The 23,954-nt window shown below is 39.2% G+C and overlaps 1 protein-coding gene across 2 annotated transcripts in view; it reads left to right on the top strand.

Moving 5' to 3' along the window:
* Positions 1–23,954, top strand: part of LIN7A (lin-7 homolog A, crumbs cell polarity complex component) — a 48,978-nt gene that overhangs the window by 8,658 nt on the left and 16,366 nt on the right. For both annotated transcript variants that reach the window (XM_064450198.1, XM_064450207.1), the window contains exon 2: positions 12,083–12,201. In XM_064450198.1, the coding sequence (XP_064306268.1) occupies positions 12,083–12,201 (119 nt within the window). The remainder of the gene's footprint in view (positions 1–12,082; positions 12,202–23,954) is intronic.

The following is a 23,954-nucleotide window of genomic DNA, read 5'->3' as shown; positions in this document are numbered from 1 at the left end:
AAAGTATGCCAAGTACACTCCCTGTATCTTAGGTAGATACCTTGTGAAATGAGGCTGCAACCCGAGATGAGTTCCATTTCTCCTGCTTCTATTCTCAGTATCGTTCAACACGTAGGACACCAAGCAACAGCACTGCAAAGGTGACAGTGAGCTCTCTGTTTCTCACACGGGTTTTCTGTTTCAAAGTTTTCTTTGTAATTTGCAGCAGCAATTCAAAATAGTCACAGCTTTCTTCTAAGGTCATATTTGTTTCCAGTTTGGAAGTTGAGAGTGGGCAGTTGTTGACATCTACCAGCAGCACATCTGTACCACCTAGCTTTGCAGGGATTAATTAACAAAGGATTTTATTTATATTGCTTTCTTCTTGCTGTTTGCAGCTTTTCACATACACACTTTCAAAGAACTGTTTTTTTTCCTTTCCTGAGAAATGACTAGTATGTAGCCAGCTCCCAGAGGGATTCGATCTGCAAAAAGCAATATCCTTAAATCCACTAAAATTGAAGAGAGAATATTAACTCTCTTCTTGTTACCTGAGCCTAGAGATAAAGCCAAGTGAGGTATGTGTATGTAACGACTGCGTCACATCCGTTGTATTGCACAAATGCCATCTTTTCACTGTTGTCTCACTGGAGTTCCAAACCACCTAGAAAAAGAAGATAAAATTGTGATGCTAGCCTTCAAGTGACAATTTGTATTGTCACTATGTACAATTGCCAGTTGCCCACAGCCATCTTTCTCGTCTTTCTCTTAGTAACAGAAGATTAAGACTAAGATTAGCTGGGGAGATAAGAATTGAGGAGAGGCAGCAGGAAACTCTAGTAATGACATACGAGCAGAGAAGAAAGTGAGAGTTACTGCTTTGGCTCAAACACCGTGCCTGGTGTGAAGGAGAATTAGCATCCCTAAGTTAACCTTACCTCCCTTTGCGAGACACCTGTTGGGACCTTTTTTTCCCCTCTTCCTGTCTTCTTCTCTGCCAACAAAAATCTTGCTGATGCAAACTAAAAACACACACTAAAAGTATCAGCGTGGGAAAGGCATGAGGTTGCCCATATGGCCAACACTTTTGTTTTGTGATGTGCACATAGGATGCATAAATACTTGCTTTTGCTTAGGCAGGGGAGGAAGAGAATGGATTTCAGCTAAGAGGAAAGTGTGTTGTTTTTCATCCTGTTTTTCTTTATTCAGGCAAGCTTATTCCTTGTAATTATTTCTGTTTTCTGCTTCTCTAGCTTAGTAAAATTTTTAATTCCCCCACTGATTTTAATGTTTTTCTCTATATGCCTGTGGTTTAAAACACAAAAGCAAGTATTCTGTTAAGTAGGGTCCTTGGGGTATGTTAATGCACCAGCCTTTTTTTCTTTTAATCTGGGATCAGAACCTCTAAAGTGTTTAGGTTTGCAGTTTCAGCCAAGTGTCCAGTGTGCTTTTGTCTAGCGTTCAAAGTGGCTTCACTCCGGTATGGTGAGTGATGTCTGCTGAGGCGGAACTGATCCTACAAGATCAAGTGATGTTGTGATCAGGAGACAGATGAGGCTGGTGGAGAGTTATCAAGGCATCTCTTTACAAGATATCTATGGCAGCAGCCAGCTTCCTTGCTTTCACATAGTTCAGCTTGTAGGAACTTAATTCATTAAGGCCAGGTCTATTCACCATACTGAACTTCTCATGGAATTACAGCTTTGCTTCAAAGGATTTTCTTTTTGTCATTTCATAGTTTCAGGAAGTTAGACAGAACACCATTTTACATGTCCTGTGTAGGCAAATAACTGCTTTAAACACCTGAGATCTCTTTAAAAAAAAAATACTTGCAGAAAGACTGAGAATTAAAATAAATAACACAACATTTGAAACTACAAAATATCCTGCTTCCTACAGGGAAAAAGGGTTAATTTGTCTATTTAATGAGTGAATATATACTGAATCACAGAATCACAGAATCCCAGGTTGGAAGGGACCTCAGGGATCATCTAGTCCAACCTTTCTGGGAAGAGCAGAGTCTAAACAAGATGGCCCAGCACCCTGTCCAGACAACTCTTGAAGGTGTCCAATGTGGCCAAGTCAACCACTTCCCTGGGAGGATTATTCCAATGGTTGACTGTCCTCAGTGTGAAAAGTTTCCCTCTTGTGTCCAATCGGAATCTCCCCAAGAGCAACTTGTGTCCATTCCCCGTTGTCCTCTCCATGGGACTCCTTGCAAAAATGGAGTCTCCATCTTCTATGTAGCCACCCCTTAAGTACTGGTACACGGTGATGAGATCCCCTCTGAGCCTCCTTTTCTCAAGGCTGAACAAACCCAGTTCTCCCAGCCTTTCCTCATATGGCAGGCTTCCCAGTCCTTTGATCATCTTGGTGGCCCTTCTCTGGACCCCTTCCAGCCTGTCCACATCCTTTTTGTATAGCGGGGACCAGAACTGTACACAGTACTCCAGGTGTGGCCTGACAAGTGCTGAGTAGGGCAGGATGATGACTTCTTTATCTCTGCTGGTGATGCCCTTTTTGATGCAACCCAGCATCCTGTTGGCCTTCTTGGCCACAGCAGCCCACTGTTCGCTCATGTTGAGCTTTCTGTCCACCAGGACCCCCAGGTCCCTTTCCACAGAGCTGCTCTCCAGCCAGGTGGCTCCCAGTCTGTACTGCACTCCTGGATTATGTCTTCCCAGGTGCAGGACCTTACACTTCTCCTAGTTGAACTTCATCAGGTTCTTGCTGGCCCACTCTTCCAGCCTCCCTTCTGCAGAGCAGCTCTCCCTTCTGGTGTGTCTACTGCCCCGCTCAACTTGGTGTCATCAGCACACTTCATCAGGCTACACTTGGTGCCGTTATCCAGATCACTTATAAAGATATTGAATAACATTGAGCCCAATATCGATCCCTGGGGGACTCCACTTGTGACAGGTTGCCAGTTTGAGAAAGAGCTATTTACCACCACCCTTTGGGTGCGGCCTGTCAGCCAGTTCCCCACCACTGCACAGACCACTTGTCTAGGCCATAATGCATCAGTTTCTCCAGGAGGAGACTGTGGGGGACCGTATCAAAGGCCTTGGAGAAGTCCAGGTAGAAAATGTCCACTGCCTGCCCCATGTCAACCAGGCAAGTCACTTTGTCATGATCTATTTATTTTGTATATATATATGAATACAAAATAAACTTTTAAAAACCTGTTGTCTTTCTTTTATCGTATTTGTAGCCAACTGTCCCTCGTCAAAAAAAAAAAGAAAAAAGACCAGAATCATGTCTCATCTGTTCTATTCAGCTGGGAGTGGCTAGCTATAAATCATAGTTATGATCACAAACAGCAGGTATGATTAAGCAATATAAAGTCAAAACTATACACAAAGTTAAAAAAAGGAATTTTATTTTCCCTTCCCTTTTCTCTACAGCTAATCCATGGGAAAAATCATGACATTCTGGTTTAAGTGCTGTGTTAGAAAATACCATAGTTTTCAATGTTCTTCTATTCTTTGCATTTTCAGCTTTATTTTTTAATCTTTTCCTTTAAAAAGATGATTTGGTAGCTTGTTTTCACACTGATGCTATATTCAATGCCTTCTATACAAAAGCAGTACATGCTGTCAGATGTAAGGGTATCTGTAATTTCTTGATTTCTCACCGATGGCAAAATATGGTGAAAAAATTTCAAACTTATATTTATGCACCTTCTTATCCTGATTGCTTTAGAAATTGCAATGAAACTAATAATTCTGAAGAATAAAAATTATATCAGTGTTTAAAAATGATTAGGTTTTAAGGTTAATTTTAAATGCCCATCTTCAAAAATTCTGAATTGCACTATTGCTCCTCAGGTCTCAAATTAAGAAAGTGAAACATCAAATTGAAATGATCCTGAATTATCTGTTAATTCAGTCTTTACTGTTTTGTGATTTATTGTTATTCCTTTTAAAAGCAACAATGGAAATGTGACAGCCCCAAGCTACTTTCTCTAAGTATCTGATGAACTCTTAATAGTTTTAAGAACTCTCTAGATCAATCTCATGCACATACACACAGAAAAGCAAATAAAATCTGAAAATTGCTGACAAAGATGCTCCTGGGATTTACATCATCAGTTACATGAAGGCTTCAAGGAAAAAATTGAGGACTGACTCGATCTATGTATAGTAATGAATATGCTAAGAAGATTGACCAAAGTAAAGCCAATCTAGTTCTCCCAGTGGGCCTTCATTGTAGGTTAAGGCTATGAAAATCCCTAACTGAGGAGAACAGAAATCACTAGTTAAAACTTAGAAGAGTGGGAAGGGGGGAGAGATTGCTCAGACCTTGTAGACATTGTGAGGTTCAGAGAACATAAAGGAGCATATTTTTTCATTTAAGGGAACCTTTTGAATGTTGCATTTGGAAAAGCTAAGCAGAGTATTCAGGAGCAGTAAGCCCAAAATGGCAGTATTTCAGTATTTCAGGCAGAATGACTGAAACAGCAAAAGTGACTGAAATTGCTGGAGAGAGCCCTGAGGGGCATTTATGGTGTTGAGAATTCTGGATGGAGGGTTCCCCACACAGTTTGCCGTCTGTATTTGGATCACAGGTGGCACTGCTTTCCCTGTAAACAAACTGTGTCCTTTCTGTAAGTTATTTCACAAAACGTCTCAGACCTTTGCTGTTATATTCAGGTGTACCTGCCAAAGCTTCTGGGAAAACTCATGGTATATAACACTGCCTTGGGGTGTGCAACAGCTGGGTCACAGGCTCTGTGTCTGAGAAATGGAGTGAAGCAGAGAACTCAGATGCCCGTGGTGTGCCTGAGAAGCTGGAGTCGGACAGAACCTAGGTGCAGCTCAAACATATAGAAACTTATAGACCAAAACACGGTCTGATGAGTAGCCAAAGAAAATGAGCCTGCCCCAGGCAGTGGGGGAATGTTTGTAGAAACCCACGGGGATATGCCACTAATGCCATTAGGAGCAGTTGTCTCACATCACGCAAAATGAGACAGGCAGCGATATACTCAATCATATTTCATGGTTGATTTTTCTCATACACTAAGAAGAAAAAAATCCATAAAATAATTGGTTAAGGCATTTTTAAAAGCTTTAAATAAAAAAAATGCATTGGCCTGCCTGCTAACGATGCTGTTCCTGTCAAATGTAACTGTTCTGAAGTACAGTTATCTCCTGGACCACATGGAGATAAATTTGCATGAGTCATTCACTATATATCTGGACAGTAAGAGTGGGTTTCATCATACTGATGTAGATATCTAATATGTAGGATGCAGGCATTTACATCTGAGCTAATCATCTAGTCTCCCTTTATAGTCAACAAAGGGAACAGGCACTCCCAGAGTATGATTCATCTCGTCTAAAATAGGTCAGATGAATTGTAGCCTCAAAGTGTCTGTTTTTCCTCATTGACTATAACAGCAGCCTAGGGTGAGTCGCTGGGCTGCCGATGTCTACATCAGAAGTGTAGTGAGTTGAAACCCTTACCACAAGAGGAATCATGAACGCTCTGTATGGTTGTGCTTTTTTATATTTATTTGTGCATTCGTAGTAATGTTTAACCACAGGAGTGTAAAGTGACACTGGAGTATATCTACAACTACTACCCATATTATCTAAACTAGAGTATGAAAGCACTGGTGTTACTATTCTTGTTGTAATTAATTTGCATAGACCTCACAGATACACACTATAAAGTGTTGAATAATATTGCTCTATTCTAACAGCTTAGCTCATCGCTCCCTGCACATCAGGTCTGATTTACCATGGTGAAGTACACCTTTATGCTTACTGATCAGCATGAAACTTCGGGCAAGACAAATGTACCAACTTAAGCGGGCAAAAAAGGCTGATCTTTGCCTCGATTTTTCTGAAATCTCCAGAGTAAATTAGTTACATTAACTTAATGGAAAAGCTATTGTATTTCAGGACAGCACCGTGCTGATAGTAAGGAACCAAAGAGGTGAATGGAAGCATAGTGGGCAGTCTGGTGTTTGACACCAGAGTAAGAATTGCCATGTTGTACAACACAGTGACTGACAGTAGACCTCTAGTAATACAGAGAATTTTCAAAAGATACATGCTGAAAATTTTCCAAAGCTGGTGCTTTAACCATGAAGTCACATAAATAGTTCGATATGATGTACTAGGGCTACTGGCTATGAATTATGAATGGACTTTGCTAATCACCGTGGAATTCTGATTGCCCAACCATTGATTATCTGCTGTCATTTCATAGTGTTTGGAGAAGATTGCTAAATTTAATAAAGCATCCCATGCAAGCTTCAGGAGTTATGATAAAAAGTTGACAGAATAACATTAGGAATTCAGGGATGTATTCTTCTGAGCTTAAAGGAATAACTAAACCTGAATGAAAGTATTGGAGGAATGAAAAACTACTGCAATTATAAGGACCTGTTATATCATGCAAATTCTTCACCTTCAGACTGATTAAAGGTCTTCAAGCACGATGGAAGAGAGTTTGAAAATTGCCAGGATTATTATTCTGTAATGCCATGGTGAAGCTAGTGAATATTTTAGAGACTTACTGAGTATCCTTGTTGTCAATTTGTAGTGATGTTCCACCTCTCTGAGGTACCAAAGGGATGTGTTTATGCAGCACATTTACTTTTGCTAGTAACTAGCATTCTAATGCAGTGAAAGTCTCCAGAATTAACATAAATGAGACAGTAGAAAGACCTCAAGAAGATGAGAAGCCTGTTCTCTTATATCTTGGTAATAAACAGGTGATCACCATATTTTGGCTTTGGGAGCAACCCAACAACATGATTCTAGAGTAGTTATCAGGGTACTATTTTTCTATGTTTCTATGTTTCTATGTTACTGTTTGAACCCAAAGTAGTATTACACAGCATTGTAGCTGCTATTTAATTGCCTAATAGTCTTTTAAGTCAGGGGATAATATATTTATTTTAAGGACTGCAGACCAGTATTTAACTCACTCATAGACTAGCACAAGAGAGGACACTGGTAGATATACAACAGTTTTCACATTTTGCAGTAGGAAAGCGTGCAAGTACATTCTTCTTCAAGAGTCATTCTGGTATTAGATGGGAAGCATTTAGCATGCTAAAATAATTTGCTATTTTTTCCCAATAATTTTTAACCTGTCTGACTAAATTGAAAAAAACATAAACCCTGCACAAAATCTACCAGAGAGAAACCACAGACTGGACAACTTTCACAGAATGCTGGAGCCTGGTCTACCCAATTTTAACAGTAATGTGAAAAAGCACCAAGTTCAGACTGGCCAGGATTCTTTCTGTGGATTCATAATTTGCTTCTGAGTTGTAAACGCTGAATTGCAAAGTCTTGGAAGTAACATTTATTTTTCAAAACATCCAGCAAATTAAACAGGTCAGTCTATGTCATGCATTGCTTACTATTTGAACAAAAATCAACGAGTGAAAATCATAAATAACAGAACAAAGTGATAACTAAGCCAGATGACCTTTTTTTTTTCAACTGCACTGTGCTATATGGCTATGTATACCTGACTCAACTTAATTTGGTATTGCACGGGAATGTTCCCCTTCTATCACGTTATGGTATCTTGCTAGTTCTCTGTTCTAGTGATTTCTCCTTTTCTTAAGTTTTGTATAGTAACCCCCTGCTTGTGTCCTACTAGCAATGCAAATGAAATTCATTCAAATGAAAATACAGAAAGGACACTAGAACTGAGATTTTTTTTTCTGAAAGTCATGCTTTTCTTTTGATGAGTGCACTTGATAAAATGCGTTCCACCCACCCCCAGCCCCCTGCCTTCTCCGTTTCACTGATAACGTGACCCACCACACTGAAGCAGTATTATTTCCCGAAAGGCTGTAGGCAAGCATGATGACGAGAAGACAAAAAGGGAAGTGAATGTTAAACAGAATGGGAGAGAAAGGAATCGTGCATATGTATGAGGAAGTCAGGGAAAAAAAAAAGGCGTGTTTAGGATTGGATATAAAGGGGGAAATAAGTGCATATTCCTTTTAAATTGTGTGCATCATAGAATACAGAGGAATAATTCTACCCACATTGTTACTCAAATTTCCCACTAATTTCCACGGGATATGAATGTGGGAAAGGATAGATTTCAATGACATTAGCATGAGTTTAATGTTAGTATAATGGAGTTCATATTTTGGAAAGTGTTTGAGCGTAGACAAAACAATCCTTTTTAGAAGTTGTGTTTAAAAAATATTTTTGCTTAAAGGAAGGAAAAATCAGAAACTAAAAACAAGGGCATTTTATTTACATAAAGGGTATTTACACGGCTATTCAACATAATTCCAGGATTTTTTTTTACATCTATCTATATAAACACACACACACACTCTCATACACCCTCTGTCTTTTCATCAATTTGTACTTTCCACAAATATGTAAGAAAAGGGTATTTAAGAATAATTCCTTGGTGATAACATTTACAAGCAAAGCTAGTTATATTTGTAATCAAAGGAGAACTGGGGACAAGAAAAGTATCCCAGCAGAGGAATACCAGTCCTTCTCAAACATGCGACAATACTCTAATTGACTTCAACAGGCGTGGGTTCCTTGCTATATGCTTTTTTTCCAACGTGACTTTGAAATCTTCCTCATTGCCAGTCACATCACTTCTTTGAACACATGCCTCATTTTCATTCTGTAATTTTATCCCATGAAGCTCTTTATTATTCTGTATTCTCTCTACCGTGAGCAATATCCCACAATTCATTGCCAAATTGAGCAAGCTATGGGCCTAATTGTGACAAGAGAAAGAAAACTGCTTATTGTTAACAGGTGTGATAGGTGAATAATAAATCAAAGCAAGAACTTGTGCAACAGCATTCATGCATTTTAGCCTGTTGGATTAATTCGGAAATGTGGAAAATCAGAATGCTCTTGGGATATTCTGCTTTTTCTTTACCCAAAGCACTTCTTAATCACAAAGTTAAGTAGTCTAGCATTGGCAAATGACAACTTGTGTGCAGTTTTGCCTATGAGACACCCATGCCAGACTTTTCAGTCAGAATATGAATTTATCATTTCTATTGTAACACTCATTACTTTAGAAATGATTAATTATCATCTAGAGTCTGGTCTGTGCCCTAAGGAAATGTTTAGACCTGTGCTTACCTCTATTAGATTGATTAATGTACCTAGAGCTATCTATGCTTCCTTCTGGGTCAGAGCAGATTTCTCAATCGGTACAAATTTTTTCACTGAATATAGTTTAGTTCAGGACCATAGGAAATGTGGGGTGATTCACAGAATTTTCAGTTGTGGTGATGAAAATTCTAAGCAACTGCAAAATAGCAACCAATCTGTCATCTGTGGCACTGACCTGCAAGTATAACTGGTGAGAGGGAGAGACAGTTCAAAACTTAGGTGAACTGGCACTGGAAAAGACCCCAGCCTGATTTAGAATATCTGAATATCTACCATGTGTCACATGAATGTCAGAGGCCTTGTCTGATCTGTTACAGTAGGCTGTTGAAGCTTCTTCAGAATAAATAATCTAAGCTTTCTGCGGTCTGACATCCCAGTATGCACCAACTGCACTAATAACTGGGGAGTGCTAACTGCAAGTCTTGGGTGGCAGATACAGACTTTAAAAGAAAAATTCCAAGGTAAATGATTCGATAGTTTTGTTAGAAAATCATTGTGACATTATTATTGCTGAGAATATTAAAAATCATCTTTGTTGCATCATATTTTATTTAATGCATTGCCATTCTTTTGCACTCCACTGAAATGGTTCTCACTAAAGAGTGTGTTTACCTCTTCTTAAGTCTGAAAACCATCCTCTTTGATGTATTAGCTGCATTCAGTCATATTCTTCTTTCTAGAATCTCATTTTTTTCTTAGCTTCCATGGCCTTATTATTTCCTAGATCTCCTCTTAGCTTTCTGATCGTCACTCCACTAAGTGCTTTAGACGGATCTTTCTTGGTACACCTCTGTACCATCTCTTCCCTTTTTATTTGCAAATACAGCTTCAACTGCTGTCTCTGTTTCCCATCACACCAAGGCCTCTTTCTCCCAGGTGACCTCTTTTGAATACTGGCTATGTATACCAGCAGATAGTGTGGAGTGGAGAAGCAGGCTGAACAGAAAAGCGAAAGAGGTGGCGCTGGGCAGAGAGGTTATTTCAGATATAGCTGTGATCAAGTAACATGGACTGGATGCCCACTAGCAGTTGAAGCACTGCTTGGAGCAAAAGCAGAGGTGCAGTCTTTGAACACAGGGTTAGGGTTAGTTTCATCTGGAAGTTCATGAGCTCCAAGACTGTTCTACGATGAAAACTACAGGCTGGTAAGTGGAAACATCCTTCTGAAAGTAGCACTGCATGCTTTCTGCCATGTCTCCTTTCATACTTAGAGCTGTCTTTTGGCAGATGCCTTTAAAAAAGCTTGAGAATTATTTGAGTGTTAATCTACTATGGCAAAACCTACCATTCTGACCAGTTGCCTGCCTCTTTTTAAATAAATTATAGATTTTTTTGAGGTGTCACCTTCGCTTTTCCTAGCTGGATAATAATTATTTTCTTATAAATGCAAATATATGATTATGATTTTATTCCTATTGCAGCTCATCTACTGCCATCTCTTTTCTATTTCCAGAAAACTTCTCATGTCTTTGTTGTATAAGACATCTGGTCAGTATAGCTCAGCTACAAGCCAAGGATTGTAAGAACTGTTTTAATTAGCATAATCTCCCAGTCACAAACAGTACCATCTTTGTCATTGGAAAGGAGAATTATATAAGGTTGCTTTTAGCCATTGTAGCAGTTTTGGAGTTGTGTGGTTGGGGGGAGGCTGTTTATTTATTTTTTGTGCAGTTGAAGTGCAGAATTAAAATGCCTCAAATATTGTTTTATCATTTGGTACTATGCACTCATTTCATCACTAGGATACAGACCTATTTTTAGTAGAGTGGTGTAACTGGCCAGTAGTGGCTCTGGTAGCTATGCAAAAGATGCTAGAAGATGTGAGAACAACCACACAGTCAAGACAACAGCATTGCCAGGTTCAGCTATACCAGCAAATTTACAGGAAAAGCTGCAAAGTAGCATTAAACAACACAGGAGGAGAAAACCCTCTATTTAAGCTCTATCATCCTGAAGACTGGCCAGGATATGTATCGCTCGGTTTGCTCCTGCGTGTAAGTCAGTGTGTCCCTTGCGTGACTAGGCTAGCCTCCATGAGACTGACCACTATTTCTTGTGCCCGTGTCCCCAGCCGTAAAGGACTGTTGAGCATCTCATGGGTTGGGTTTTTTTCTGTATGTATGTATTTTAGTAGTAACTGTGAATTAGGAACTAGTGTTAAAGAGGAAAAATATTATGAGAGTGAGGTTATGGGCACTGTTCAGCTGGACCAGACTCCCGCTCACCACTCTATAGGTACTTACTTAAGCCCTCTGGACTGCTCTTCAGACACACTTTGATCTTTCCCTTGACAATACCGAGGTGCTTAAGGAGAATTCAGGCCACCAAAAATATTATTCCATGTATTTCTGTGGTCATACAGGTTTTGTGTGGCAGATGAGATCTTTAGAGACCTAGACAAGAGCATTACACATTTCCTCTTCTGCAGCAGACTTCCTGTTCTTCCCTAGCGGACTTTTACTTGCCTTTAGAAGACCTTCTTTATCAGTAGTTGATATGTAGATTTAGATTGCTGAGGAGAAAAGATCAAATATTTTTCTTAGGTGTTGTCATTCTGAGGGTGCTTTCATAGGACTCAGCTTCATTCTTTCAGACTTTCTGAAAGTAGGCCCCATGCTGTTTCCTGTGTTACTTTCTCTTATGCAGAAAGTAAGAAATATTTTAGGTCTGCTGATACGGATTAGCTGCTTTGAACTGGTGGCCTCGTTCCAAAGAATGTTTGCAACTAAGACTGTAGCTCATTGTGTGTGTCTGTTGTATGTGTGCATACGCAGTTGGTCCGTACTTTGGGATTTGGATCTCTGAACAGCAGCGTTGTTGCCTATCTGAGGCTGGTGTAACACAAGATTAACACAGTAGGTGTTGTAAAACTGATTTTCAATTTGAAATTACTATCAGTGTGCCCCTTTTGGTTGCTTACTAGTCACTGTTTATACTGATCTGTATTCCTTTTTTTCCCCACTCAGATGTTGCCAGAGCAATTGAGTTACTGGAAAAACTGCAAGAATCTGGAGAAGTACCGGTACACAAGCTACAGTCCCTAAAGAAGGTGCTGCAGAGTGAGTTTTGTACAGCTATCAGAGAGGTATGAAATTGAGATTTTTACTTATTTCTCAGAATAACATCCCTCTCCTGAAAATAAAAGTGTATTTGACTTTCAGTGCTGGAGAAGCAGGAGTACCTTGTATAAAGGATGACGGATGTGAGATGCGTTTGTAGCTGCCTGCTACTGTGCAGAATGCTGAAGTTACTGAAAAGCAGGCACAGAACAGTTGCGTCAGCAAGGCATCAAGCCTGAGGCAATTAGCCTTGCTAAGGAGAAAGGGTGATTAATTAGTCCTTTAGTATTCTGCTCATGCTGTTTCAGGGTCTGTGCTAACCTGTACAGCACTGTGCTGGGATATGGGGACATGCCAAGTTGGGTCAGTGCAAGCTTAAATGCCTCTCCTTTGAGCTCAGGTGTGTGATAGGGATGTGCTGATAAAATCAGATTGCAGTGAGAGACAAACAGTGCAAGCGCTGAAGTTAACTGAAGCCGACAGGAATCTTGCTGTTGAAGTCAGTGGTCAGGTCCCAGTGGGCCTTGCTGCACGTGTCAGAAATCCTTGTCAGATTGCTAAGAACTGTGGTCATTACCCTTCCAGCTGTGGTCAGGGCCTTCCTAAGCTCTGCCCAACAGTAGATAAATGATGGTTGTTTTCTTCTGGCAAGGTAGAGAAGCAGCACCCCCCTTCCTACATGCTTGTATAAGAGGTTTTATTAAAGCAGTTAAATTACAAATATTTCTGTTAGAAGTTTCTTAAACAGAAACTATGAATTAATACAGCATTGTGTCAGACTTCTTACCAGCTGAACTGAGTGCTGTTAGCCTGCCAGACAGAAGCAGCTCTAAATGCCCTAATGAAGGCAACATCTTTTCAGCAGAAAAGCTGTAAGAACTTCTCTTTCAGTTTATCTATCCTATGCCTGGAACTAATCCTCCCTCGCTGAAATCAATGGGGAATCTAATGTTCCTTCGATGGTAGCGGGATTGAACTCCTGATAACTAGGCAACAGCAGCCCATTGATTGAGTGGACTGCTGGGTAGCTGAAAGGAAGAAAGAGAGGAACAGACATTAGTTTAATAAGCAAAATGCAACACGCTCTTTGTTTTATGGAATATATTCTTCAGTCTGAGAAACAGAGAGAGGCTGCCACTTAATCAAATGGCAGTTTTCAAAGCTTTTTAAAGGGAATAGTGTTCCATGACAATAAATAATGGCACTATGTACCCTGAAATGCTGATATTCTGACTAGTCCTTTCATTTAACCAACTAAATGCTTCTTTAATCAACCACAGAGCACTGAAAAGTTGCGGGGCTTTGGGTTTTTTTTTCCAGATAGCAGAGCCTGGTATTCCAACTGTTAAAGGCAATTTTCAATCTTTGCAGCATCATCAGTGAAATCTTACCAAATTTATATTAATCTCTGGAAAACAGTCTTAGCAGAAACAAACACAAAGCTTGTTGAAACAGGTACAGAGCCTAGGAAGTAGCAAGATGGCTTAGACAAATGCACTCTCAGGTCAGTGACCTGAAAGAAGATTTTGACAAAATCATCTCAGTGGCACAAAAGGTCTTTATAGAGTGTTTTGTAAAGACAACCTGCACATGACAGACTATCTAATTACTGTTAGATTCTTACAACTAAATAATAGTCACTTTAAAAAGCCTGGAGCTAGTTATTACACAAGAATGGAGTGATGATGAATGAGAAGTTAGACTGGTTCTACTAACTTCATAAACAAAAACATATATTTCTTTTTATATATGTAATATATAAGGTATATATAATATAACCCATCTAATATATCAGTATCAGAGAACAAAATTTCTACACGCATAAAAATTATTAATGCCATTCACCTCTATGCATGTGAAGCTTTTCTTAGAAGAAATCTTTACATCTAAAAGGCCCAGTAACAAATCTTTTGACTTAGGGAGAGTGGGAGAATTGGCATAAATACATTGCTAGTACTTACGGTTGTTCAACATATGGCTCCTCTTTTCAGTTACATTAAGCCCTTGGCAAATGTTTATACAGTAACTCTTTTTTCCCCCCAGTGGAAGAGTTGTTGGAAAATTGCAGAAAATAATTTCTTCCATTTTAAAAAAAAAAGCTAAGAAGAAAAGCATGGAGTATTTTGGCCATGTTACATTGTTAGACATCTCCAAGTACTGCAGCAAGGGCTCAGAGGATATCTGAGCTGGGTCTTGCTGTTAATCAGGGATAACCTTCTTGCATGCCCTTCATGTACACTGGCATTTATGAAAGACTGATAGCTACTTTACTGAACAGCGCAGTCTTTTCTCAGCATATTTGAGCTCGAGATAGCTGAGGCTAGACAGAAATCTCCCTGCAAATGCTCCCTTCCAGTGTTTATCTTCTCTTATCCTGAGTGTAAGACATGAGAGTGTGGTGACTGGCTTTTACTTCCGTCTGTTAGTACCTAGCTAGACTAGAGAAGAAAAGCTGTTGGCCTTACAAGAGAAGGCATGACAGTCAGTTGGAAGTAACAGGAAAAGTGGGAGTTGTTTGGAACAGGAGGTCCTTCCTGGAGAACACAGTGAAGCAGACCAGGTGTGAGCAGTAGGTAGGAGTAATCGAAACAGGATGAGGAGCAGCGACAGGCTTTGTATTAGTATGCAATTTCTGGAAGACACTGCTTATTATATGTATGCAGAGATTCAGATCAGCAGTGTGGTGTGGTCATTGTATAATGCAAGAGCTGAGCCTAACTTTCTTTCATCATAAAATCTAGTAAAAGAGGATAAGGCTGACTCCTGTAGTCCTACAAACTCTTCAAGGTAGGAGCTTTGGAAAATATACATTTGCCTTTCCAGTCTTAAAAAATTACAGACACTTAACTATCCAGTGATTTTGATTGTTAAAATATGTCCCAGGGAAACTGAGTGCAGGTGAAAGGATCAAAGATAAAATATAATCCACACAGTATTGATTGAATGTGTATTGTCCCTTCTACAAGTAGGAATTCTTTAACTACAGGAGCAGAAGGTCACTTTTATGATCGATTAACCTTTAAAAGTTTATTAGCTGACATACATTCCAATCTAATGTGTAGGGATCTGTTAAATGGCTTTAATGAATTGTATTTATGGGAACTTATTTAGTAAATCAACTGCCAGTTCAAATCCTCGCACTAATATCCCATAGAAATAAAGTATTTTTAAAGTGACTGAGTGAATGAAATTTAAATAGAAGTACTTTGGCATTTTTCTAGGATGCTATGTCAGGAAATGGTGATTAATGGTTCTCACTTAGCTAAATATAAGTACCACCAACTGAAATATTCTGTCTGGCACTAGGCAAGAATACATATTAGCTCTGAAAATAATAGAAATAATTGAAGTATGTAATGGCCTCAGTATTTCCTTTTCACCTGAAGACCCCTAGACCAGAAAACAAGTTAACTGAAGTTTTGCCACATTAAAATTGAGTTTTGGAAAAAAAAATTCATTGTGTTTTAAAACTACTAGTTTCAAAAGCTCCCTAGCTACATGAAGATTAATTAGCATTCTATAGTCTTATCACCTGGCAAATGATGCATGAATCTTGTCCATTATACCGTTAAGTCCTTTACCCTTCCATGTGTTTTTGCTATTTATTCAAAGCTGTTGCTATGTTATAGTCTTCTGATTCCTGGGCAGTTACTGGAACAGATGAAGGGCAAGGCTGTGAAAGTGAGTGCATAATTGAACTACTGAGAAGGTATATTCGCATGGAACATAAAACTAGGCAACCTGAATTGATAAAGTGACTTTAACTGTTGTAAGTCAGTAAAAAGGAAGTTATGAGAACTGTAAGTTAGGGTGAACTTCTGGTCTAGCAAGAAACCTTAAAGAGCTGTAGGCACAGAAGATAGACTAAATAGCTGAGCAAAAACCACTAACAAAACCACAACAAAAAAATGTGACATACCTTAGCAGATTATGGGAATTTCATTTACTGTTCACATCTGGTAATCAGTACTGAACTGCCCGGAGGGTAACAGTACAGCTTGACCAACCCATGCATCTCCTGACAAGCTAAAGTTTTCTTTCAGGCTGACTCTCAAGTCTCTCTTTCAGTATGTCAGATATGTAAAATCCAGGTGTATCTCTCTCTCCTCCCAGCCTTCATTCGCTACTTCATTTTCCATTTCAAGATTAAATCTAATATTTTTCTGTGGGGATATTATTTAAAAGAAAATCTGACTGGTAAATACCTGTCATGAAACATTTATCAATACCAAAAGTAATCAGATCAGAAAGTGTTTATAAAAACGTGGTATGACAACCAGACAAGTAAAAATAACTATTATTTCATTCTGTTGTCTTATGACTCCCACCAGAATATCAAGTCATCGCAGAAAAGCACTTTCACAGGTCCAGTTCACTGACAATCATTTCTTAAGAGGAGGAGCAGTCAACACAAAATACTCTCCTGTTGTGTGTTTTGTATGAAATTAGTCTGTGGAACAACGTGTTGTCTTTAAAAATATTTCAGTTTCTGCTTCACTAGTTTGAAACTTTTACGTTTACTATAAAATCATCTTTTGGACGGACCATCCTGGATATTTGAAGGCCACTAGTGACTTACAGGCAAAAAAATGGCAGTGGCAGAATACTGACCCATTTCTGATGAGATCTGGATGCCCCCCCCAGTTACTTTAGAGATATATTTCATTATGTTCTATCATATTAAAAACGTAGTTGCACTAAATGCTGGGTAGGATAGTTCAACAAGCCTAGTCAGTATATTGGAATGATCTCCTTTAATTAATAATTTTTATTTTTGTGCCTTAGCGGTCTGAACACCTGTAATCCCAGTGCTGCTGATATGCAATTATCTGGTCATTTCCTTGAGCTGCCTACCTGCGCTTTCTGTTATTACTCCAGATATATGTCTTTGCAAATATTAGAGAACCAGAAGAAGGCTGCTGGGTGGTGAAAGCTGAGTCTGGTGATCCTGTGCTCGTTACTTTACTATGATGCAGTGTGTGACAACAAGAGGCTGGCTGGAACCCTTAGCTGTTCACTTCAGATATCCCACTAAGGTGGTGTACTCCATTTTAAAGGGCTGCACTAAATAAACAATACGGATATTAGCTGGACTCAGGCAAAACTTCTCATTAATTCTTTTATTAAACTTTTTCATTTAGGATTTTAATGTAGGAGTCATTTGAAATCCTGGTTTTGTTGTGTTTCAAGAATCTCAAGATTTGTTTGTCCGGTTTGCAATATAATGCTCTTCTTCCACCTCCCAGACCTAGACCTAGCCCCTGAAAGGAGAGTTCCATTGATTTCTGCCTGATGAATCACATTTCCTGTAAAAACAGAGGTTCACCAGGCCAAACTCTCTTGGCTGGCACCGAGGGCAGCCCCAGAGTTCAAATCCTGCCCAGCTTTACTCTTTCCTTTCACTGGGAGCTGAATATTTGTTACAGGAGGAGAAATACAATTCCAATCAGTCTCTCATCTCCACAGGCAAGCCCAGCTTTTGAAGCTTTTAAATTATAAGATGCAACTTGGGAAAAAGAAAAAAATGTGTTGAGAAGACTTACTGCTATAATTTACAGCACAGAACTGTGATTAAGGCTCAGTATGAAACCTGACCGTCTAAAGTCCCCTACTGTCACATTTACCATGCAGACTGAGGTGTTGGTCAGGATTAAGGAAAAGTGGTATGTTGGACTTACTAATAAGGCAATTAGTAAACAAAAGGGCAATAGGACAACTCATCTGAGTAAAGCAAGAGAGATTTATCAGCTCGGATTTGTAACTCAGGTCATGAAAGCTGCATGGTTATATTAGCATGATGCCCCATTAGACTGCCTGGGAAGCAAAGTTCTCCTTGGGCTAATCTGATACCTTGTTATACCTTGTTCTGGTATTCCAAATAGCTTATTCAGAATTACTGCACCATTAATTTAGCAGTAGTGCTCATGCAGCAGCAAATAAGGAATTGCGCAAATTGACAAAATTCATTCAGATTTTCACATGCTTATACATGGATTGATTTGTACCTTTTAATTAAAATTTGCATTCCTGGATGCTAATTGTGAAATTGCAGCATTTTATCTTTTTTTTAGATATTGGGGTGGATTATAATGTCAGCTGAACCAGCCTGGTTTACCTGAATTTGGGGCTGTGTAGCATTTGCAAGAATTGTTTGTTGTACCTTTCTGTCCCTTTTCCATTACCAGTGTCCCAGCAATGAAAAGTCACATAAAATAATGATAAAAATTTCCACTAAACAAGTACCTCCGTCAGTGTTTGGAAAGGGCATTACTTGGCTTCATTCAAAGATGACAGTATGGTGAAGCAGTGATGTTTTAATGTTTTCCAGAGTTTTACTTTCCCTCTCCTGGTTACAAGTACTGTATCTATAATGATGAGCTGAGAGAAGGATTAGTAATGTAGGTAAATTAGTGCAGGATTTCAAAAGATGGGCTGCCTGCTTTTTGTCTTGCCACCATGCCATATTAGGCATTTAGAAAGTTCAGCAAAAAGCTTAAGTTAGCAGTAAACACAGAAAAATATTCTTTTAATTACCTTGCTGTGTTCAAATATGTCCTATTTTTTAGAGTGAATGTAACCAGATATTACACAAATTTTGAAAAACAGTGAAGTTTCATTTACCACTTTACTGTAAATGATGGAAGCATTACTCTGTGCTTACAAGCCATGCATGGCATGAATGAGAACTTCTGGAATGATTACCTTGTCCCTCAGCAGATGGCCTTCATTAATGGCAATTATATGAATTTACCAAGCTGCCCAAGCATTATCTGAGAGAAGGCATTATTAAGCCTCTGTGCAATTACTAAGTCCCTACGACTTCCATGACTTCACTGCAGGAGATTTAAAACAGCTGCTGTTGTCACTTTTTTTTTAGCTGCCTAGAGCTAAATACATTGATTTCACAGATGTAGTACCCCAGAATCTGGGCCTAGACCATATCACTGGTCTTTAATCAGTGCTTTCTCCCATTGATTTTGATTAAAGATCAATTTTCAGGGTTGGCTGATGGCTATATATCTACTCATATTCGTGCTCTGTTTGCGTAGTTGTGCCTTTCACAAAGGATAAATATTTTAGTGCTGCAAGAGTCCTGCAATGTATAGAGTCAAAGCAATGACGGACCTTGTTTATATCACAGTTTATCTGGATTGCTGTACCGTATTTACTAAAACTCTCCAGTAAGTGGTGCTCAGGTGATGCTCTTAGTTCTGCACGCGGCTGCAGTTGTGTGTGCTGCAGAAGGTGACTCCAGTGGAATGTGGGCGAGGTACCTCAGCATCTTTTTTCTTTTCCTCACATTATCGTTTTAGTTCATTGTTGCAGTATCATATTTGATTGTATAAAACCCATAAGGATAAACAGAATAGCCTCTGCTGCAGTTCATCTCAACCCTGACTCTTCCTCTTGAGAGGAATCAGCAGCAAGGTGAACTACCAAGGAGTGTTTATGCTGACAGGTTATTGGAAGCCACTGCACCACTGTTTCTGCCTTGATGGAGCCTCAGTATCCCCCTGCTTCCACTTAACTGAAGTCACTGATGAGACTCCTGAGGAATGCTGCTCAATCTCCATTTTTTAATTGTGCCTTCAGAAAAGAAAAGAAATAGTAAAACTCTTTTAAAATGCCATTTTAGCTACATTTTTTGTTGGTATTTAAAACAAGAAACATCAGCAGTTTCCTTCCTTCTCCCTGCCTTCTCGGCTCGATAGGAACACTTGAGATGAACTTGCGTGATGGGCTCAGGTTATATCATGTTTTATCCAGGTGAGGATTTTGGCAAGGTTTTGTGGAATTTGTTAATGTTTGGAATACGGCTCTCGCATACGGCAGCCCCAACAGCATATACAGACTTACTGATAAAGTAGAGGAAATTAGTGTTTATTAATGCTTGGCATATTTTTGAACTCAAAAGTAACTGGCAGTGAGGTCTAAGAGAGAGAGTTTTAAATTATTAGCTATGAATTTCAAGTGGTCTTAAGGGAATGAACTAATCACCCATGTTGCTATTTCTTTTGATGCCAGTGTATTGCAGTAGAAGCAGTAAAAGAGACTTTCAGGACAGCAGTTTGCTAAAGTTCAGTGACTGCAAAGCATGCAGTTTCTGAGGCATCTGTAACATTGCCTTCAAAGATGCCAGACCATAGTTGCCATTGACTTAGAGCATAGAACAGCGTGTAAGGGACATGAAATAAACTAAAAGACCAAATCATATTTTTATTGTTCCTAATATATTTTATTTGCAAATAAAAGTCTATTTTTCATTGTATTTAAGAGGGTGCCAGGCAACCTCCTGTTGACTTTACAGCATCAGAGTGATGTTTCCAGACAGAATCAACATTGGAGGGAAGAAGAGGGGGCACACAGAGGTCTTGTGTGTCCTAACAGCAACACCAGGAGTGTTTCAACTGACTCATCCAATATGTGCAGAGGATATGACAGCATGCATTTCCTGGTACATCTGCTAGCTTCTTCTGCTCACACAGAAGGGCGGAAAGACATTCTGGCCCCAGCTTGTAACCCCTGTTGGGTTGTTTCTTGGACAGGCACAGTCTCATATGGCAAGAATTCAGGGCCCAAAACGGTTCAGCTTTCAGACAGCAACACAGATACTGTCAGAGCAGAGTGAGCACCACCCTTTTCCACACAAAAAATGTAAAATGCCGGAGCAAATAATATTTTGGTATTTTAACTGGAGCCTCCATAAAGTATTCCACCCAAAATTAAAATATCATACCCTTACAGTGATTATACTTCATTTATTTTTAACAATGTTTCAGTCCTGTGCTGGTTCTTTCCTACTGCCTAAGGACAGCTTAATAATGCATCAAGATTTGGATCAGTTTTTTCACTTTGGTAAAACTGACCTAGTTTCTTCCATAACCCCCACCCCCCAAAGAAGAAAACTCTTAAATAAAATATCCTCTATGAAAATGTAGAAGACAACATTCATAATATTTCTTCCACATGTTCTGAAATTAAAACTGTCTCATCTCCTCAGGATGTTAAACAAGACTGAGTTTCATTTGTAGGTTTGAGCTTTTTAGTGGGTGAGCATCCCTACTGCATGTAGCTGCATCCATTCAGTGGTACTTCATGGAAAGGGATTGTTATGACAATTGTGAAAATGATAGAGATGTCTGGTTTTGAAAATAGACACCAACAGTTTTCCCAATGCAAGCATGTAACTGCTCACAGGCTAATGAAAGCTTATCATGTAAAAATATTCAGAATGCCAGCAACCTTGAATGACCACATTCTGTCAGATATAAATAGCTCATTAATACAGACTAGTTGTCATAGAGCAGCTTTTTCTATGAGTTGTCCAAAATCAGTAGCTGCAGGAAATAACTTAAGTAATACAGAGTTTTTGCTGCTTCCAGTAAGCCTATAATAGATCACATGCCTTCCTCTCAAAGGTACTTTTCAACCATTTCAACCTCACTGTACTCACAGGCATCCATTGACTTGTCCTTTTGACATTGACAAAAGAAGACCTTTTGTCCCTCTCAGGGACAGAATGAAGACGATGTACACTATACACCATGAACATGAGTATGAGATAGCCTAACTCTGCTTCTGTCGGGATTAATCAAACACATGGTGTAGGCCTATAATAGAACAGGCCTTTGTGATTCATTTGCTCAATCTTGTTTAAGAAGAATCTAAGTTTATTGTAACCGTGAATTTGTGGCGTGTATACATGGCATCCATGGTATTCTTCCACAGCCAGTGGTTTTCTGAGGTTGTCAATGTCCCTCACAAGGACTGCAATTTAGAAAGACAGTCTTCTCAAATTCTTTTTCTCTTCAATAATCCAGAATAGTCCCTTCCCCTTTTTTTTAACTACCAAAGATAAAAGTAGCTATTAATGCAATGAAAAAACAATGTTAACTTTTTTTTTTTTGAGTCAACTGGATAGATAGAAAAGAAAATCAGCCTGCTTTCAAGTTACCATGGAACTACTGTCTTCTGGAGTATGGTATATGACCATGTTTAGTTCACTATCTTAGCTAGAGGCTATAGCTGTGGAGAAGACATGCTTTTATTATGCAGCCGTGCTTTCCTGATCATTCTTATCACGAGATAATTTTAAAAAGCAGAACACAGGCACAAAACCAGAAAACTACTTGATATTCAAGAGATGCAAAACTAAACATACCGTCACTAGAGATTTTCCATTTTCATTGAGCTGTCACGGGTTTATGACTGAATGGAAGCGCTCTACTACATTGGTTTTGAGCTTAAGTAAGGTTACGGAGGTAAAAATTCATTATGAAAGAGGAAGGTAAGCTGCATACCTCCACACTGCACTCGGCTTACATATGCTTTTGTTTGAGTTTGATTTGTTTTCCTTCTTTTATATCCTCATCTGTTCAGGTGTCATCTTAAATGGACAATTAGGTGGGTTTGTGGGTCATCTTGTAGAAAAGCAAATACTGTTTGGAATGTCAACAAATCTATCATAAAGGGCATAGATAGCCAAAGACCTACAAATACTTCCAGTGGAGAAGAAGGAAAGATTACCAAAAGAGATGAAAAAGGCCAAATTACATGCAAAACTTATAACTTGACATTGGACAAATTTAGCTTGGAAATAATCCATTGTTAATGGAAATGCTGTTAACCAGATGACCAATTTCCTAAACAAGCTACAGGATTGAAATTCACAGACCTTTCTAAAGACTCTGTAGTTCAAGCAAAATTTATGATTGGTGCAGAAATTACCAGATGAGATTCCATGGTTTATGGCGTACAAGAGGCTAAAGGCGTCCAGAGTCCCTCCTGTTCTTTGTAGCATTTAAAATGTCCTTACCCCCTGATGTGGTAGAAGTATGATCTGAATTGAGTGCTGAAGTACGGCTCTTGGGGAGTTTGTCCAGGCATAGGAACTAATGCATTCCCCTCCACAAGCATTAAGTGTATCGGATTAAGAATGGAAAATACAAGCAAGAGGTTGTGGGGAAGGACAAAAATGCCAAACAGAATGTAAAGAGGTAAAATGATGAAAGAAAGTGTGTGTGGGGGGAAGACACAACTGGTTTGTGCTGCAGGGAGAAGTTTGCCCTCAGAAACAAGGCACCGCAGAGGAGGTCAGCAGCTCTCCAGTGCACCTTTGTACTGTAACTTCTCCCTGTCACAAGAGCAGGCATCCTCCTGGCCAGGAACTGGTGCACGCACACCAAATGAGATGATATGTGGGTTGAGGCTGAAGGTCTGAGAGTCAGCTGCAGATTTTGGGAAGAGGGGAGGAGAGGCCAGCAGCTATGCTGAATAAAGCACATACACAGACGTGAGCTCTTCTCACCATGGTAAAAGACTGAGATACTCCTTTCCACTTGACATCTTAGAAGGGAGTAATATTTACTTCATCCTTTCCAACATATGAAGGCAATTAGGATTCAGTATTGTTGATGGCAGAAGCATCATACTGAGGTGTACGTAAATAACAATTTTTTTATAGCTTACCCTCTGTTCTGCAAGGATGCACACATACACAGTTCCATTGGCATGACTACATAAATGCAATGAAACCAATTATGTCTTCCTTGCACTGGTTATTCTCATGCTAACTCTCCAGTCTGTACTGTCTGTCAGGCTCCTGTCTTCCCTTACTTGAAAGACTTCTTCCAAAAATAGATATACAATTCTCTTCTGCATTGAAGCAATAAAAATATGGCAGACCAACTGAAGAAACTAAACCCAGATGATGCCAATGCATGTGTTAAACATTGTTTATCAATCTCTTTGAAGGCTGCTTCTTCATTCCACCCTTTAA

Source organism: Phalacrocorax carbo, chromosome 1 (assembly GCF_963921805.1).
Source record: "Phalacrocorax carbo chromosome 1, bPhaCar2.1, whole genome shotgun sequence".
Lineage (NCBI taxonomy): Eukaryota > Metazoa > Chordata > Aves > Suliformes > Phalacrocoracidae > Phalacrocorax > Phalacrocorax carbo.
This window is presented reverse-complemented; position numbering and strand designations above follow the sequence as displayed.